The 17,837-nt window shown below is 42.2% G+C and overlaps 1 protein-coding gene across 3 annotated transcripts; it reads right to left on the bottom strand.

Annotated features, from left to right (window-relative positions):
* Nucleotides 1–10: 10 nt before the first annotated feature.
* Nucleotides 11–17,146, bottom strand: ZNF410 (zinc finger protein 410). Of its 3 annotated transcripts, none has more exons than XM_063117844.1 (12): nt 17,050–17,146; nt 13,895–14,084; nt 12,058–12,193; nt 11,471–11,689; nt 11,035–11,226; nt 9,421–9,580; nt 8,679–8,860; nt 5,953–6,042; nt 4,863–4,988; nt 4,164–4,301; nt 2,556–2,685; nt 11–698 (listed from the first exon to the last, which is right to left on the bottom strand). In XM_063117844.1, the coding sequence occupies exons 2-11, from the start codon at nt 13,925–13,927 to the stop codon at nt 2,564–2,566; spliced, it is 1,398 nt and encodes a 465-aa protein (XP_062973914.1). In that variant the 5' UTR covers nt 13,928–14,084; nt 17,050–17,146; the 3' UTR covers nt 11–698; nt 2,556–2,563. The 3 variants fall into 3 exon arrangements, with proteins under 3 accessions (XP_062973914.1, XP_062973915.1, XP_062973916.1); XM_063117845.1 differs by lacking the exon at nt 17,050–17,146 and adding an exon at nt 16,694–16,889; XM_063117846.1 differs by lacking the exon at nt 11–698 and adding an exon at nt 3,758–3,885 and having other exon boundaries at nt 2,604–2,685.
* Nucleotides 17,147–17,837: the final 691 nt, after the last annotated feature.

Genomic DNA, 17,837 nt, shown 5'->3' with positions numbered 1-17,837 from the left:
CTCAACCACATCAGGAGTTGAAGTATATACTTTATTTACAACAGGAGAACACTGAATAGTTTCTACCTCTTTTTTAAATTAAAAGCCCTAATAAACCTAATAATTAGAAATTAAAATATCACAATGAGAAGCAAGGGTGTCTGAGGCAATCCTCTGAATAGCATCAGGTCTTCAATTTGGAGCAAAAAGCAGCATTAGTGAATGTATCCACACAAAGCAAGGGGATGTGGAAGCTCCAGCTCAAGGAGTCCCACACAACCACCCTATAGCTTAGAAGCAAGAACAGGACTGCAGCACCTTGGTGCAGAATTCACTACCATCTAAAGATACTTCTCCAAGAAGAACAAGCCAATATAATGCTGACCTTATGATCAGCTTCAGGAGGAAAAGAAGTGGCTTGGGGCTAATACAAGAGCATTACCTCCTGGCTTTAAGATACCAGGTGCAACAGGAACACACCACACTGTTCAGACTTTAGTAGCAGCTTCTGAATCCATTCTTCAGAAGAGAGTTTCCAGTGACTGAAGCAAAATCATATTCCAGGCCTCTGATCCGACAGGTCTTGAGAAGTACAATAGAGGCACTGCACAAACTCTGAGAATTCAAGTATCAAATGGCTTCTGGAACACACCACCCAAGCCTGTTCTTAGTTTCATATCTTGTGCTGAGAGCTTCATGATCTGCTCTTCTTTTTGCAACTGCGAAGCCAAAACATTTTATTTTTAATTAATACTAGGTCAGACTTGAGTAAAATGGAGGCACTAACGGAATAGTTCAAGCAACAAAGTAATCCAGTATAGCTCACATCCTTTTATTTTACTTTTAGACCCTCATTATATCAAGTGGGCTAGCAACAATTATGAATATATCAATTGTTTATAACCAAAGAATAGTGAATAGTTTCTACCCCACATTTAGGAAATTAAAGGCCTTAATACCACAAATAATCAGAAATTAAGAAGTAACAGGATGGGTCAGTCCACAGTGTTTCAAGTGCTCCAAAACTATGGTAATGGAGAAGTGGGAAAAACTCAGCCCAATGGCCAAATTGGATCTAGACAAAGGCAGAGTGGGTGGGACCAAAATTTTAGTCCCATCATTTTAAGACTACTCGGAAATAAGCAGGGCTGAATCACTTTAGCAGCACTTACAAATAACATCCCTTGGAAGTAACCAAGGCTGAATCAATCAGCAGCTTGCTCACCAGGCTCTTTCCTTGGCAGAAAAAAAAATCTGTCTTCGGTAGCTGATCAAAGATAAGAGCTTTCCCCTGTCGGGAAAGGGCTTAGAGCCTGGGGAAGAAGCCGGCAGGCTGGATGGAGAACCCCTGTGATCCATATCCATCCCATGGGCTAGAGGTTCCCCATGCCTGATTTGAGACTTGGAAATAAGCTTTGTGCTCACACACCCTGTTGTGCCAAGAGTGTATCAGTTACTTCCTGGTTCAGCCACATCATAGCTGGTGCTTGCCCTCCAAGCCAGTACTGAAGACCAGCTTCAAACCACATTTCCAAGCCTAGTTTGTACAGCAAGTGAAAACTATAGTTTGCCAGGTTGGATGTAATAGTAATAACCAGCAATACAATTGCAATACAATACAAGTGAACCAACTGACAATCTGAGGCATATATCTGAACATAATGTTTTCAGTTTGGAGCAAAGGTAGCAGTGAATATAGGGGTATCTATAACACGGGTAGAGAGTGCTTTCAGATGGAGGGCTCCTATCACTAACAATCACAAGGCATTGTTCAGCTATTCTGTCTTTTCTTCCTTGATGGATTGTTTTCTGGTAAGAAAAGGAGATGGAAGAAGTAGTGAGAAGATATGGAGGGCTACAAATTGAAGGGGACAGTGTCTAGATCCCACACAAAATTCTGTGAACGAGGCAGTGTGATTGCACAATAAAAAGGCTCATCTGGAAGCATCCAGTTGCATCCAAAGAATCATGGGCAGAAGCAAAATAGTTGCTAGCACACTTCTGCAAATGCTTGTACAACTGGAAAAAATGCTACAACAGGTAGTTTCTATAGCAGTTCCGATGCTTGCACAAGAGACTGTGTAAACAGAACATCTTTGGATTTTATTTCACTTTGCTCATGCAGAACTCTAGCGCAAAGTGTAAACTAGCCCTTCCATGAGCAGTAGACACCTTCTGCATTTGATGAAGTATCTTAGCATTCAACTCAACCTTAAGATCCTGATGCTAACAAGCTGCAATGCAAGACATGGGATAATGACAGCTCTGATTACACTAGCCCTGTGTGTTGAGAACAGCATAGTAATCAAGGACAATCCTACTTTGCCAGCAACCACCATGTGCATTTTGATGTCATGCTCAATTATTGTGCAGCTAACAAGTACATGTAGTGAGGGTCACCTACAGCCACTACAGGTTACAAACTGTAGTAAAAAAAAGTAGAAACTAACAGGCAGCAAAGCAGGCTGCAATGCCAATGTAACTGGAAGACCAAGCTGTATGCTACTATAGCTATATCAAATCAAATCTTCACCCTCCATGCTGTTCAAAACAGAATATAAACTTTATAGACGGACCTATGGATTTACTGTAGTAATGATGACACCCCATAGGAGTGCCTTGATGTTGACATTGGCATCAGATGAGATGGCAAAACCACATCAGATGCAGCATGGAGAGAGTTTGTCGTTGCTTCAGCAAGAACCTCTGCAAATCAAGCAAAAAATAATTACACTTCGCAAAACATTCATGGGGAAGTATTTTCTCAAGAAATTCAAAGGACTTTGGATTTTTTAATAAAGGCTGAAGCAGGTGCTGTGTGGACAGTTTAGAGCAAATATAAGAAAGCGTGGCAGAGGCATTGCTCAGGAAACACTAAAACGTAACATTGGGGCATGCTTTTCCGCCATTCCTCCTTCTGACCAAGGTCCTGTCAAAGATCAGGGTAGACAGGGCCAACTGCCTGTTTGTCTCCCCACGCTGGCTGAGCCAGCCTTGGTTTGCACTTCTTTATCTCTCCTACAAGTATGTGCAACTTCCCTTGATACCAAACCTGATGACTAGGGACGGGGGCAAAAGTCATCACCTGGATCTAGAAATGCTACGCATGAAGTGTAGAGAATCAAATGAATTCCCTTACATATGTCAATGCCCCAGAAGATGCAGAACATTCTTGATGCAGCTCATAAAATGCCCATTTATAGTTCATACATGGCAAAATGGAGCCTCTGTAGTTCTACAGACCTTGACTGTGGAGCCATTCAAACTGCTCGCCAGTCTTGACCTTTACTTGTCCTGGAAGACATCCTTCCTTGTGGTGGTGACCTCTGCCCGTAGGTCTAGAGAACTTTGTACATTGCACATAGATCCTCCTTATGTGATATTCCATCACAACAAAGTAGTGTTGTGACCTGATCTGGCTTTCTGGCAAGGTCATCTCTGATTTTCACTTGAATCAGGACATTGTTCTGCCAACTTTCTTCCTTTCCCCTCCAACATCTGTCAAATCTGTTCATTGTTCGGATGTCTGTCACACTTTAGCTTTCTACAAGTCTCAAATGGAACCGTTTGGTCAGTCAACTCACCTACTTCAGTTACGAGGGTCCACAGAAGTGGACCCTCCCCCCCCCAAAAAAACAAATCTCTTCTGGTGGTGTGCATACCATCAGACCAGCCAATGAGCTCACAGGACTCCATCTCCCCAATTGCAGTCCTTTAGATTGTTCTGCACACCGAACCCACTTCCTTTGTGATGCATATACACGGGCAGGTTGCTTACCTGTAACTGTGGTTCTTCAATTGGTCATCTGTGCACTCACACAACTCATCCACTGCCCCTGTATGGCGGTGTATCCTCGTACAAAGGTTTCCTTTGGTTCCAAGGCTGCATTGGACAGTCTTGAGGAGCTGAGGGAATAGGTGGGAATGCGCTAGGGATATGTGTACTGGGACGGTGGTGGCGGGTTCCTGCCAAGTATTTCTAAGCGATAGAAGATGTGAATGCACAGCTGATCACTTGAAGGACTACAGTTACAGGTAAACAACCTGTCTTTGTCTAACTTCCTCCTCCATTTGTTTCTAACTTTTACTGTATTGCATTTGTTTACATACCATGGAACTTATTTAAAATTATTTCATGCCCCCATTCAAGGTCTCCTTTTGATTAGACAGGAACATTTTCTCACCTTCCTTCACACCAATAATTGATTCGGTGTCCGGCAGGTGCAAAGATTCCACACCAAGGCTGGGCGGAGGGCTCATTGACACCAGGTTCTTACTATGAACTTCAGAGTCTTCCAACAAACTACTGCCCATCAGAGATTCTGTTGCAAAAACAATGTGCTATGAGTTGAACAGTTATTGCAATCTACAACACTGCTTTGGTGGCCACATCACAAAAAAGGATCGTCTTCATGCCTAATAGAATGTCTAGAAATGTTTACTCATTCATCCTTATTTGCGATGCCTCCTTCGGGGGCCTGCATTTTCAGCATGAAAATTGGGAGTGTATATTTTGACGTGTGGACAATTGAATCAATCTGAGTTTTATGAGGGGGTTGTCACTTTATAGGATGGGTGTCCTTAAAAGATACATACATCTAAGAAGTACAGACTTCACACAGATAGTTTTTCAAAGCTAGGAAATTCTCAGTGCTTTGTGGCCAAAAACTCTTGTCACCATTTAAAGAATGGGGTTTTTTTTGTCTGCTTGCTCCTACGGACCCCTTCATGGAATACATCCTCCTATTAAGACCTCATTTCTGTCATCAACTCATCTCACCCTAACATTTCTGTGGAATAAGAGCTTATCTTTCTAAACTGACTCATCCTTCATCACTACTTGGAGGACCCATTCATACCTTCTCATCCTAGTCAGTCCCTACCTGTTTGTTCATGCTGTCTATTGCTAGCCATTCCAACTCTGGAATGATGTTTCTTCATGTGCACGTTCCTACTACCACTCTGAGAAAATGTCTTCCCGCAGATTTGGCATTGGTGTGGTTTTACTCCTGAAAGACACAAGGGCTGTTAAAGCAGGGCGTGCAATATTCATTTTATGTGCTTTAAGGCGCAGTCCTATGTCTAAATATAGACAGAAGTATAGACTTAAGTCCCATAATTCCCAGCATTTCCCAGCCATCCATGCGTCTTGGGGAATGCTGGGAGTTGTAGGACTTTTTTCTGTCTAAACATGCATAGGATTGTGCCTCAAGTAGTTTGATGTCTATCTACTTCAGAGGCCAGTTTAAAGGCTTCATCCTAGAAAAAGTTACCAAGTTCCCAGCTACATTTTGTTATTTTTGTTATTTTTTTTAGCAATTTGGAGCCTCAGCTCTATATGTCCATGAAGTTCTAAAGCCTTTAATCTACAGTGTGTTGGTCAGGCAAGGCAAGACTTTACATTCCAATCTACAAGAGTGTTGTTTGAATAGGGTTAAGGAGGAAATAGGGCTGGTTAACTAAAACAACAAACAGAACAAACGCAATATCAGTAATTGTTTCACAGGGCCTAGAGCAGGGATCCCCAATGCATCACCTACAGGGACCTCTAATGGCGCCACAAAGCTTTCCCCTCCCTGCCCTCTTAAAAAAGATTGTTTTAAGGGGGGGGAATGGAAAACGTTAGGGCACTTTTCTTTCTCTCCCTTTCTAGCCTCTAACCTTGCTCTTTCTCTTCCCTCTACCTTTGCCTTGCTGTTTCCTCCTACCTCCCAGCCTCACTATTTCTCTCCATCCCCACAACCCCTCTTTAGCTCACTTATGACTAGTCAGGCCCCATCGCAGCCTTTATGTGACTAGCCACCTCCACCATGGGAGCCATATTGTGATGGTGCCCACAGCAGTTTCTCAAATTCCCAAATGTGCCCAGGGTCCAAAAAGTGTGGGGGCCCCGGCCTAAGGAATGGATAGTTGTTTCCAAGAAAGACATGCTCTGTTCTTTCAGTCTTATCTGAAGAGGTGAAGTTTCCTTACCTGAATGGACAACCAGGTGTTTCCGAAGGCTGGAGTATTCAGCAAAGGAACGACCACAGCCCTGAGCCTCACATAAGAAGGGCTTTTCCCCTGTGATGCAACAAGGTATAATTAGGGTATTTGCTTCTCTTGAATGAAAAGACCACTTAAAGGGCATGTGCCCTCAAGGTTCCACTTCTGTTCTACCTACTGACCTTACATTGCAGCTTCCTGCCACTCTATGAGCTTTTTTATACCAGTTCTTCAATGGATATCAAAGATCAGGGCTGAAACTTCCTATTCAAAGACTGAATACACATCCATCATAACAGGCCCAACCCATTAGGAGAATCCAGATCAGGGTTCAGTTTGTTTAGATTTAGGGCATTTTTCCAACACAATCACCTGTATGCTCTGCTACTATACTTCCTAGAGTTGGAAGACCTAAAGATGGTAGTGCATGTACTGGTAACTTCAAGGCTCGACTTCTGCAATGTGCTGTACATAGGGCTACTTTTGTGCCTAGTCTGGAAACTTCCAACTACTTCAAAATATGGCAGCCAGGTTGGTCACCAGTACACCTAGGGTTGGCCATATTACACCAATTTTGAAATAATTTCACTGGCTGCCAATTAGTTTCCAGGTGAAGTATAAAGTGTTGGTTATTACCTTTAAAGCCCTACATGGTTTGGGTCCAGGTTACCTGCAAGATCGCCTTCTCCCGTACAATCCGCCCCGCACACTCAGGTCCTCTGGGAAGAATTTACTTCAGTCAGCAAAAACTAGACTGACAACCATTACCCAGAGGACCTTCTCTTCTGCCACTCCCAGACTGTGGAATGGCCTGCCGGGAGAGAGTCGCCAACTTAACAGTCTTTCTGAATTTAAAAAAGACTGATCTCTGCCGGCAGGTCTACTCAGTCGAATTTTAAGAAGTCTGGCTGTTATTTTAATAATGTATTTGTTTTATATGTTTTTAATCAGTTTTATGTATTTTATAGTATTTTTGCATTTGATGTTGTTCCGCGCCTTGATCCAGAGGAAGAAGCGGGTAATAAATATATTATATTATATTATCTTTTATTACCTGAGGCACTCTCAGCCATTTTTATCTCCCAGATTTCTACCTTGTATATAATATCCAGCTATTAATCCCAGAGAGTATTTGAAAATAGAAGCCCATTACTTATGTTTAGGTAACTAATTCAGAATGTCTCTATGAAAAGAACATGTTGCCATGGTGGCTATGACCCACTGCTGTAGTTTCTTCCCATATCAAAGTTCTAGTTCTTTCATTTTTAGAAATTTCGTCTTCACCACTGACTAATTTTCAACTCATTAATTCACCCACAATAGCTTCTCTAACACCAACCCGTTGTGTCTCCTACTTCCACTCCCATATGAAGTTGCCTTATACTGAATCAGCCTATTGGTCCATCTACTTCAGTACTGTCTACTCACATTGGCAGCAGCTCTCCAAGGACTCAGGCAGAGGTCTTTCTCAGTCCTACTGTTTGAGAGCTGTTTAACTAGAGATGCCAAGGATTGAATCTGGGACCTTCTGCATGCAAAGCATGTGCTTTTTCCAACACACCATAGCCCTTTCCTGTGGACAGCATGTGGATCCCATGTTTATGCCTGCAACCATGCTGTTCCCTAAGCCAGTAACAACCTACCCTTTCATTTTTCGGGGTGCCACACGGGAGCATCCCCTCCCCAACCCACGCTTTCAGTTCATATGATTATTCTTCAGAAATAATGACCTCTCTCTCTCTAGTTATTCGGAGGCAAAACGGAAAAAACCACCCACCACCATAAGTGCTCTAGGGTGTTAGTTGTTTTCCTCTCCTCCAGATCTGTCCTCTCTGGCAAAGCTTTTCCTGAGTCACAAGAGCCTTGCCCTGTTTGTTGCCTATTTCTCTTCCATTTAAGCTAAGAGGACTCTCTGCGATTAAGCAAATCTTCACTGAAATCAAGCTATGATTTTATTACAAGCTTTTATGAAAAGTCTTAATTTAAACTGCCTTGAACTTGTTTTAAAAGGATATTGTTTTTATGTTCTTGATGGTTTTAAATTCTGTATACTTGTTTTTAATGTTCACTGTTTTTAACTTCTGTAAACCACCCAGAGAGCTTCGGGGCAGTATATAAATGTAATAAAATAAATAAATTTCCTTTTGGGCTGGAAAGTCCAGTTAGACATTTTAAGTCAACATAAAATAAATCCCAGAAGGATGGCAGTGGGAGCAGCTTGATGGCACTCAAGGTCCATCTCTAGTAGATTCTCCTGCCCAAGCTTGTGTGGCCTACTGACCACTAAAGCTCACAAAACTATATGCTTGGAGGCACTCATTGGAAATGCCTTTCTGATACAGCACAAGGCTACATATCGCTACAATTACAGGTTTTCAGCAAGGCATCCACACACTTTGCTACATGCTGTGGCCAATCGCAAGAACGATTGCAATTAACAGAGAGGGGCTGAGAATGGACGAGGCAGATTGGTGATTGCACTTGTTTGTTACTATCAAGCAAAGCACAGGCTAAGCATATGTCCAATCAGCTATTCATCTTGCATCTCACCCAAAATGAATATTTTAAAACAGGCAGAGAGGAAGAGACAGAAGTGTCCAGTCAGTGTCATATTCATAATCAGACAGATAAAAATGGATAGTGAAACTTCTTTGAATACTGGACTTTAATACAGGAATAAGAGGAACTTTTAGAAAAGGGGGAAAGGAACACACCCGTGTGAATCCGCAGATGATTCTTCAGATTCCCAGCTGTCGTGAATTGTTTACCACACCCGAGCTCAGTGCAGATGAAAGGTTTCTCGCCATTATGTGTTCTCATGTGCACCTTCAGCCTCTGTAGAACATAGAAGCTTTTCCCACAATCTTTTGCCGGACAAATGAAGGAACGGTCATTCCTGGAAAACAACATCACTTTCATGGCATTATTATACATATTGCTATAAGCAAATTGTCCTCTGCTGATATTTTGCCTTTCCATAATAATACAATGTCACATGTGGTTGTATCTTGATTTCAATTAAGGGGACACAAAGCTGGAATGTAACGTAGCCAGAGTTACTGGCTTCACCTCAAGCAATCATTAATGTGAAAAGATGAGAAGCTGTACTTTAAAGTCAAATGCGTTTTTGGCTTACTGTTTACATTTCTTTCATATTCTTATTAACATTTAGGCTACATATATATGATGTACACAAAACAAAACAGTATGTTTTTTTCTGATCAGTGGCTTACAAACCAAAATAAAATCCCATACAGTTAAAAAAAACTACAAACACTAGTAAAATACACTTTGAGTTGGCTAGTGAGAGTGATTGGATCTTTATCTAGAATTCACTTGTTTTGGTTCTCTCTCTGAATTTAAACACTGGATTGTTCCACAGCAATCACTTACTGCATAAATACCTATACAGCCTGCAGAGCTCTGCAAAATCACAGCTATAGCAAGTCTATACACCTGTGGGTTTTTAGGTGATATTTGAAGTGGGCTGGCCACACAAACGTCCTATCACAACCTTCAACAGTGCACTTCAATTTTTTCTCCACGCGAGGCAGATGAGGGATGGGGCTGGATTCTTTCGGTTGCGAGTCTCCTGAGCAAACATGAACATTTTCACCTGGAAGAGAGGGAGAAAGTATTACGGCAATGCAACAATGCCTAGGAGTAGAGAACACAATAATTTCTGAGTAGTGTAACCAACTGTATAAAACCAACTGTATAAAACCCATGATGTTTTTCTCCATTCTTCGGGTCTTTGCTGCCTTAAATTTTTATAGGTTTCAATTTTCACTACAAAAGTGGCTATTTCTGGTGTAAGAGAGAAGAGAAGGATCATTAATTGGGAGGGGAGGTGTAATTTCCACATTTTGTTGCAGCTGTTCACATCCATTTTCCCCCTGACCTGCTGCTGCTTGGGTACTTTTTTTAAAAAATACCAACAGACCTTGTGTGATCCCAGCCAAAATCAGGTATCATATAGTAAACCTGGGATCACGGCACCACAGTGCCCGATTTAGTTACATGAGAAAATCACTGATGATCCATAAAGCCTTTCCATTGCCCTCCCTCTGCAAGAGGATAATGGGGAGAAGAAAAAAGCAAATGGGCTGACAATCCTGAATGTGCCATGCTGTGCTGGCACTTTCACTGACCACCATCACTGTGCAACAAGACTTTTGCCCTGATTCAGCTCTAGTTCTCACTAACTGGGACAGAATAGGAATGGGGATGCATATTCCACTGAAAGCAATCCAGATGCAGTTGCTGTCTACCTGCATCCATTACTTTCACTGGAATGTGCATCTTCATACTACCCCAACTATGTACAACTGGATTGAGGGGAACATTAGCCCAGTTACCTCAGGAATGGGGATGTGTTTCCCTTTTGCCTCCAGATAGATACCCAACCCCTTGTGAACAGTTTTGCACTCTTCCTCAAAAGATTGCAAAAGAAATCACACCCATTTTGACTCAGCGTTTCAGATCCATAAACATGAATACTGCATAATCCGCAATCCCTCTGTTGCCCTGATTATGCAACTTTCCCTGTGCCAGCCTAGGCACCTGAGCGCTAGATTGCATGGTCCAACTGTCATGCAGCAACCATTGGTCCAAAGAGCTCCCAGCTAGATGTTGCAAACCAATGGAATTACTTTCCCTCTCACAACTATGCACAACCATTGAAACAAAATTTAATAGGAATCTTGTAAGATACCTGGGCTACAATCATACCTGGAAGTAAGTTCCATTGCCTCAATGGGACTTCCTTTTGAGTAGACATATATAGGATTACACTGTCAATCTAACTACTTGTAAAAAAAAGTGGTAGAAAGAAAATACAGAAGATATGGGAGAATGGGTAGCTCATCGAAAGTAAAACCAAACATTTTTTTAATAATGTTATCTGTACAGTAAGATAAATCACCAACTCTGGCTATATCCTAAGCCTTACATTGAAATCCTCAACCATAACTGTTCCATAAACATACAAAAGGTTTCTAAGATACCCTGAACTAATTTAACTCAGACCTTTAAAAAGGAGAGGATTGATAGAAACAGAAACCCTCTTACCATTATTGCTTGCTTTGGCATTCTTGGCGAGCTGTGCTCGAGTGGCAGCAATCAAACTGTCATGGGCCAATTCCTGCACCCGTAAAAACCATGGGGTACTGCTGTCTGTACTGTCATTGGAAAAGAAATCATTCCCAGAATCCTCCACTTCATCCTGGACAAACACCAGGTGCTCTGAGGGAGAACCTAGGCCTAAAGAAGGAACAGTTTCATCAGGCACTATAAAAAGATTAACAAAATCTCTTGCTTCCCACAATATTGCAAGAAACCACACCACTTCACTAGAAGTACCTGCTGATGGTTATATTTCCCCTGTTTCAATTCAACACTGTCCAAAATACTTAACACGTTTTTCAAAGCAATGTATCAATGAATATTCATCTCTTGCATTTTAATACCAGAAAAATACCTAGCTAGGTGCTGAAATGGATGTTACCTGTTCGTGTTAAATTGAGGAGGATAAAGGAAGTGCTATCACTAGGTTGGAGGTCCTGCAACAAGCTGGAAGTATCAGGACTTGGCAGAAGCTCAGGTGGTTTCTGAACAGTTTGTGCCCTTGTCTCCTCACCATCAGGGCCAACATTCACCTGGAGGCTTCGCAGAACAGCAGAAGAGGAAACATCTTTTGAAGCGCTAGTGTGACTTGGAGAGTCATCTAATGAAGTGAATGAAATTGCGGGGGGGGGGGGGAGGAAAGCATTTGTGAGATTATTCATCTCATTCAGAGCAATTATTTTGCTGTTCACACACCATTAGGCAGAGAATTGCTAATAATTGTGTCAGAATTCTTCCCTCTTCATTATACTTGTATCTCACCATTCCTCAAAGAAGTATCCCAAAGGCAAACACAGCAATCTAGCCAAATAGCTCTCTTCATTCTTGCAGTCATATACACACTTACCTGGAAGTACAGCGCATTGAACTCAGTAGGACTTATTCTGAATAGACATGTGTAGGATTACTCTGTTACACACCATAAACAGCTTTTTTTTTTTTTTAGAATAATCAGGCTTCAGACTTTACCTGGCAACATCAGCCTGTTGCATTCTGGGGATTCAGTAACAGGAAGGAGAGACAAACAGGTAATATCTTTAGATTCTGATTCCACAAGCCCCTGGCCTATTGGAATAGATGTGTTCTGAACAAACTGAACCAGCAGCTGAAAAAAAGCAAAGTTACGAAGGCAGGAGCAGGTAATTAGATCTGCAACTGAATGCTTTTTGTTTGTTCCCCCCACTCCACCCAGCCAATCTATACCTTATGATGCAAAATGTAGCAAATCAGATAGTTTATCAACTACACTTGGAGATGAACAAGTACATTTTCCATAATCTGAAATCAACCAAGATGAACCAATTAATAAGACATTACTAATGTCTAATAGTTACTTGTTTTTCAAATTCTAAACTCTTACTGACATAATACATTGTGGATGTGTCAGCTCTCATGGTAATAGTAGTAGGTGGCACAAGTCCTGTTCTTTACCTAAATTCACAATTGGTGTTAGTGTTCTTCCATAGAAAACTGGCCTTGAATTTGAGCTAAAAAGCAGCAGTGCGCAACATAATTGACATGAGTCACCGGAAACAGTTTTGTGCTACTCACAACTACAGGCCAGATTACACATGTGTTAATTTTTTTTACTATAAACAGCAACTGTGGGAAACCCCAATCAGGACTATGGTGAGAGGGGGGATTTAACTCTTTCCTTCTGCACTATTGGTCCCAATAAAAATGACCCCTTGAAGCTGGGATTAGTCACAGGAGGGAAACTTGTCATTGGAACCAATGGGAGCATCTTTTCCATGCCAAATAGCAATTGGGGTGTGGATTTTTATCAGAACTGTGGCACAGGAGGAAAAGGTTAAACCCTTGGGTCCTATCATAGCTACTCTTCAATGCAAAATAATAATAATAATAATAACATAATTAACATTAAACCAAGTGTTTGATGTCATATATAGTTTGGCACCAAGTAAAACGTTGGCTAAATTGTTGTTTACTTGGGCTCCTTCTGAAGAAAACCTAGATAATACCATTTCAAGCTACTGTCCTCGAATCAATTTCTTTCTGAACTTATTCCTTTTAGTGTACCCCAGCAGTGATTAGTTCCCCCTGAAGCATGAATGAGAATCCTTACCCCCTGACCAGCCTCTTTACCCACTTAGCATGGATGAATACTACCCTTGGACACACTGCCACTGGCCTGCTTGTGAGTGGGGGATGGAAACCCACACCTTCGCTGGAGCACTGGAAGCCTTGATCTGAGTCTGTACATCTAATACATAACTTCTTCACGTTCTCAAACCTCTTCTCACAACCATAAGGGCTTGACACAAACTATAATGGTGGGGTGTTGCTGTTGTTTTAAAAAAGCGCTTAACTTCAAAATAGCAATTTGCCAACATACCAATTCATGACATAAGCCCTGTGAAGAGACTAACCCAAAAGAGCAAAAGTTGTAGCTGTTATCTTCCCAAAAGCTTTACTAAAGATGTCAAGCATATTTAAGCTCTATTCCGAATTCTCACATAAAGACTTCCAATTAAGCACTAACTTTAAATAAGAAACCAAAATAATTTCATAATTACATTCTTTTACTATGCAAGTTTACTCAGAAATAAGTCCCACTGTGCTCAATGGGCCTTACTCCCAAGTAAGACTCCCAAAAGCCTGCAGGTGGTGAGCTTTCAAATGACACCTTGTGGGTGAAAATCAGTTGAGCAATTTGGGAGCCTTTAACGAAAACAGAGAATTCTGTTTCTGTACATGATAAACATATGTAACATCATTTGCCATAATGTGATTTACAGATCACAATCACTGAGTCCCAAAGCCAAACTATCTAGGTGCTGCTGACCTCTGGTTTGGACTCTAACTCATCCGATAACATCGATTCAAGTTTCCGATTCCCAAAATAGATCTGAGTAAGGCACAAAGCTTAAGAGTTCAAAGTGATCAGTGTTCCGTGTTTATACACATATTCCAGCCTCACAACTTTGTGAGGATCTTCTTAAGAGAAGCCGTAATAGAGAGCTACTCAGTTTAACCTGAAAAACAACAGAAATGAACATTAACCCAATATTAAATTATATGACTACTCATGTTTTTGTGCATAATTTACAAGGCAATTCATACATACATACAATGTACAACAACACTATCGCCAGACTTCTCTTGGCAATAAAAACCCTTCCTACTTCCACTCTCTTGTCTATTAAACTGCAGCCAGAATTATGCTGTTATGCTCACCTGGCAGAGACCAAAACTTAAAAGGGGTCAGCCTCAGAGAATATTTTCAGTGTTACGGCTCATTGTAGGGATATGTAAAGTAATAATAAAGAAAATAATCTTTGAGCATGTATACAATATCTTTTACTTTCTCCTGCATAATTCACAACATAGCTACCTTGGGAGTTCACCTGGGATCAAAACACAGCTCTATTCCACCTTTTTACATTTATGCTTAGATTTTTCTGCCAGAACACCAATATTTTTGCCATCTGTCTCTCTCTCTCTCCCTTCAAATCCATATGAAATCCCTTCAGGCCTGGCTCCAGGCTTGAACTGGCCCTTGGAAGAGTGCTGCTGATGCTCCACACACACACACACACACACACACACACACACACACACACACACCACTGATGGTGTTATTGCTTCCACAAAACACCCCTTTCCGGGCAGTACATCCTACTGATGCTGCCCACCACTATGGACTTTCCTGCCAGCAGCACATACTCCTATGAGAGTTTTCAATTCTTTTTATTACAGTCAACAGACCAATAAAACATATGAAAACATTTAAAATACATGGAATTAAAACAGAGTATGATTGCATGAAGCCTCCTTAAAGTTCTGTACTAGAAGCAAAAGGAAGTCCTGCTCCTCATTCCCTGCAAGGGGAAAGGGCAAAGTTGGCTGTGCACTTGGCTGGCGTTTGCAGAAGCTCCTGCAGGTTTTGGCCAATCAATTTCAATTCCTTTTATTACAGACCAACAGACCAATAAAACATATAACCATAAAAACTCATAATAGATATTTAAAATACATGAAATTAAAACAGAGTATGATTACATGAGCCTCCTTAAAGTTCTGTGTTAGAAGCAAAGGAAAATCCTGCCACCATAACTGATCTGGTAAGGATTGCGTGATTAAGAAATTTAACAACTTGTTCAGTGGTATGCTTATCTTGACCCTGTAAAAGGACCGACATAAGGGTCACGGACGATCGTCCAGGTAATCATTTCGTGAAAGGATGGATAAGGGCTTTTCTTGCCTCCTGATAGAAGCTGCAGTTGAATAGTACATGGGAGATAGATTCCACCTCCTCGTTGTTACAGGGGCAGCATCTATCTGATAGTGGGACTTTCCCAAATCTGCCCTCCATTACCCTAGAAGGCATAGCATTGAGCCTTGCTAGGGAAAATGCCCGCCTATATTTGGGTATAGATAACCAGCTTAAATACAGAGGTACACTATTGGGGCTACGGGATCACGACCAAAATAGTGTACCTCCTATGAGAGTTGAACAGTCACCATTTTTAATGTTATATAATTGAATTCTGCAAAGCACCCAATATGTCACTATATTAGTCTGTAGCATTTGTAGATCGAATATTAAGGATGGGGAAGGGGCAGTGCCAGATGAAGAACCACACCAATACTATTGGGTAAGGCCTCTAGGTAGGAGCTGATTAGCAGAGGTGGCACTGCAGCAGCTGTGGCACTTCTAAGGCACTTCTGGAGGGGTCCTGCTCAACAATGCCCATAGGGTAGAGCACACTCAGGCAGGGAAGATGTCACCGACAGTCAGCCCTGTCTGTATGCTTAAGACCTGACAGTTGCCCAAGGATGCCAAGCATTGACACCAGACCTGGATCCATTAAAACAGGTGGAATTCTTTGGGCATATAAAATCTACTCTCTTTTTTTACTAGAACTCCAAGCTCCAAACAGTCAGGTGCAAAAGACATACACTTAGGATTAAGGCATGCTGAGCCCAAGAATTTGTTTCAAATACCAGAACTGAACTGAGCTCACAGCTCCTCCACTCCTAGTTATCTGAGGATTTCTTCATTTGTAATGAAGGGTAATTTATGTGCATGAGAGTGTCATTTTGTTGTTGCTTTTGTTAAACAATTCCAAGCCAAAAATTCTTGCCAACCTACAACAAATCACCCAGAGACCCACCAGTATAGTCGGTTCAATCTTCTGCCCACCACCCGCATTAAAAAAAAAACTCATCCTCAAAGTGAAACCAACCTCCTCTCTTTATGGCTTGCTCATGGCCACCCTTTGTTTTCATTGCCCCGTCCATCTCTCCCTCTCTTGCCTGTCTATCAACATCTCTAGACTAGAAGCTCTTTGGTGGGGTGGGGGGAAGGGGGGCTGACTTTTTTGCTTATGTAAAACGCCATGTACGTTGATGGAACCAATAGATCGTCACCACCGAGGGCTTTCACGCAGGCTTAAGCCCCAGCTCTTCTTATTTGTAAACGTTAAGCGCACCATTAGGACTTTCAACAGCCAAAGGTCGGGGAGGATCTGAGGCAAGAAGGCTGGGGGGGGGGAGGGGGCGGGCAGCCGTCCGATCCCTCACAAAACACTGGCGACGTTTCAGCAGATCAACAACCAGTCCAGCCAAAGGACACACACACCGGCGTCACTCACGGGCCCCAGCGAGCGGACGAACCGCCCCGTTATTCGGATAAGACGAGCCTGGCCGAGCGCCAGGAGAAAGAAAGCGGCCCCCCTCCCGTTTCGGCTGCCCTACGACAAGGCCAACCCAGGCCACTCCCATGGCAAGAAGAGCGGAGAAAGAGCGGAAAGGGCTCCTCCTAAGGACCGGACTGGACACAAGAACTAAAGAGGGGGGCGGGGAGGTCACGGGGACAAGCACCGCAGGGTCATTCGCTCCCCCTTTGTCTCCGCGGTCTGAGGGAAGGAAGCGCGGGGAGGGCGCATAAACTCCCCTTACTCCCGCCCCCCCCTTCCCGGGACAAGCGCTTCTTACCGGCATCTCAGAGCCGTCCGGATATGACGCACGCAACCATCGGAAATTCCGTGCTCCCTTCTAGGACAAACCATAGAGATAGGGAAAAGGAGACAAAGCGTCGAGAAACAAACTCAGAGCTTCTACGGCTCAGAGGCCCAAACTTAAACGACATAGAGGTGGAAAAGTTAGATCAGAATAGCAAGCGTTATCCAATTCCGGTTCCTATTTGGGTACTGTCATATGCTACTGTCAGGAATTTGACAGCATACCAGAGTTTTTTTAACAGGTCCTAAGATTTCTTGTTGTTGATTGCTAGGTGTGTTGGACTGTTTATATGCTGTATGTAAATGGTTTTATATTATGTTACAATGTTGTATTCTTAATCTTTGTAAACTGTCCAGAGAGCTTTGGCTACTGGGCAGTATAGAAATATAATAAATGAAAAGAAAAATGTAGGTCTGGAGCCAAAGCCAGAATGGAAAGCAGCAACATCTCTTGCGGCATCTTAAATACTAGATAATTTATTGTGGCACAAGCCTAGGGACTTGTTTTTGTTCTTGCTGCAACAGACCTACACAGTTACCCTTTCTATAAAGCAAAATACGAGCCGCTCTATCTGTATGTGCCCTATCCTACCATAAGATGTAGTGATCGCCACCAATTTGGGTGACTTTAAAAGGAGGCTGGATAAATTCCTGGAGAAGGCTATCAATGGTTGCTAGTCCTGATGGCTATATGCTAACCCCAGTATCCAACACAGTACGCTTACATACACCAGTTGCTGGGGAACATGGGTGGTAGGGTGC

The sequence above is a fragment of the Elgaria multicarinata genome, chromosome 2 (assembly GCF_023053635.1).
Source record: "Elgaria multicarinata webbii isolate HBS135686 ecotype San Diego chromosome 2, rElgMul1.1.pri, whole genome shotgun sequence".
In the NCBI taxonomy this organism is placed as follows: domain Eukaryota; kingdom Metazoa; phylum Chordata; class Lepidosauria; order Squamata; family Anguidae; genus Elgaria; species Elgaria multicarinata.
Note: the sequence above shows the minus strand (reverse complement) of the source record. Positions and strands in the feature narration are given on the sequence as shown.

What these genes read in the sequence shown, in the direction of transcription:
- ZNF410 (XM_063117844.1), bottom strand. Translation starts at nt 13,927, where the DNA reads ATGTTATCGGATGAGTTAGAGTCCAAACCAGAG. An exon ending in TCATCTGCGGATTCACACGG is followed by an intron (nt 6,043 to 8,678) that starts GTGTGTTCCTTT and finishes GTTGCATCACAG; the next exon opens with GGGAAAAGCCCTTCTTATGT. An exon ending in AATTATTGGTGTGAAGGAAG is followed by an intron (nt 2,686 to 4,163) that starts GTGAGAAAATGT and finishes CTTGATTTGCAG; the next exon opens with AGGTTCTTGCTGAAGCAACG.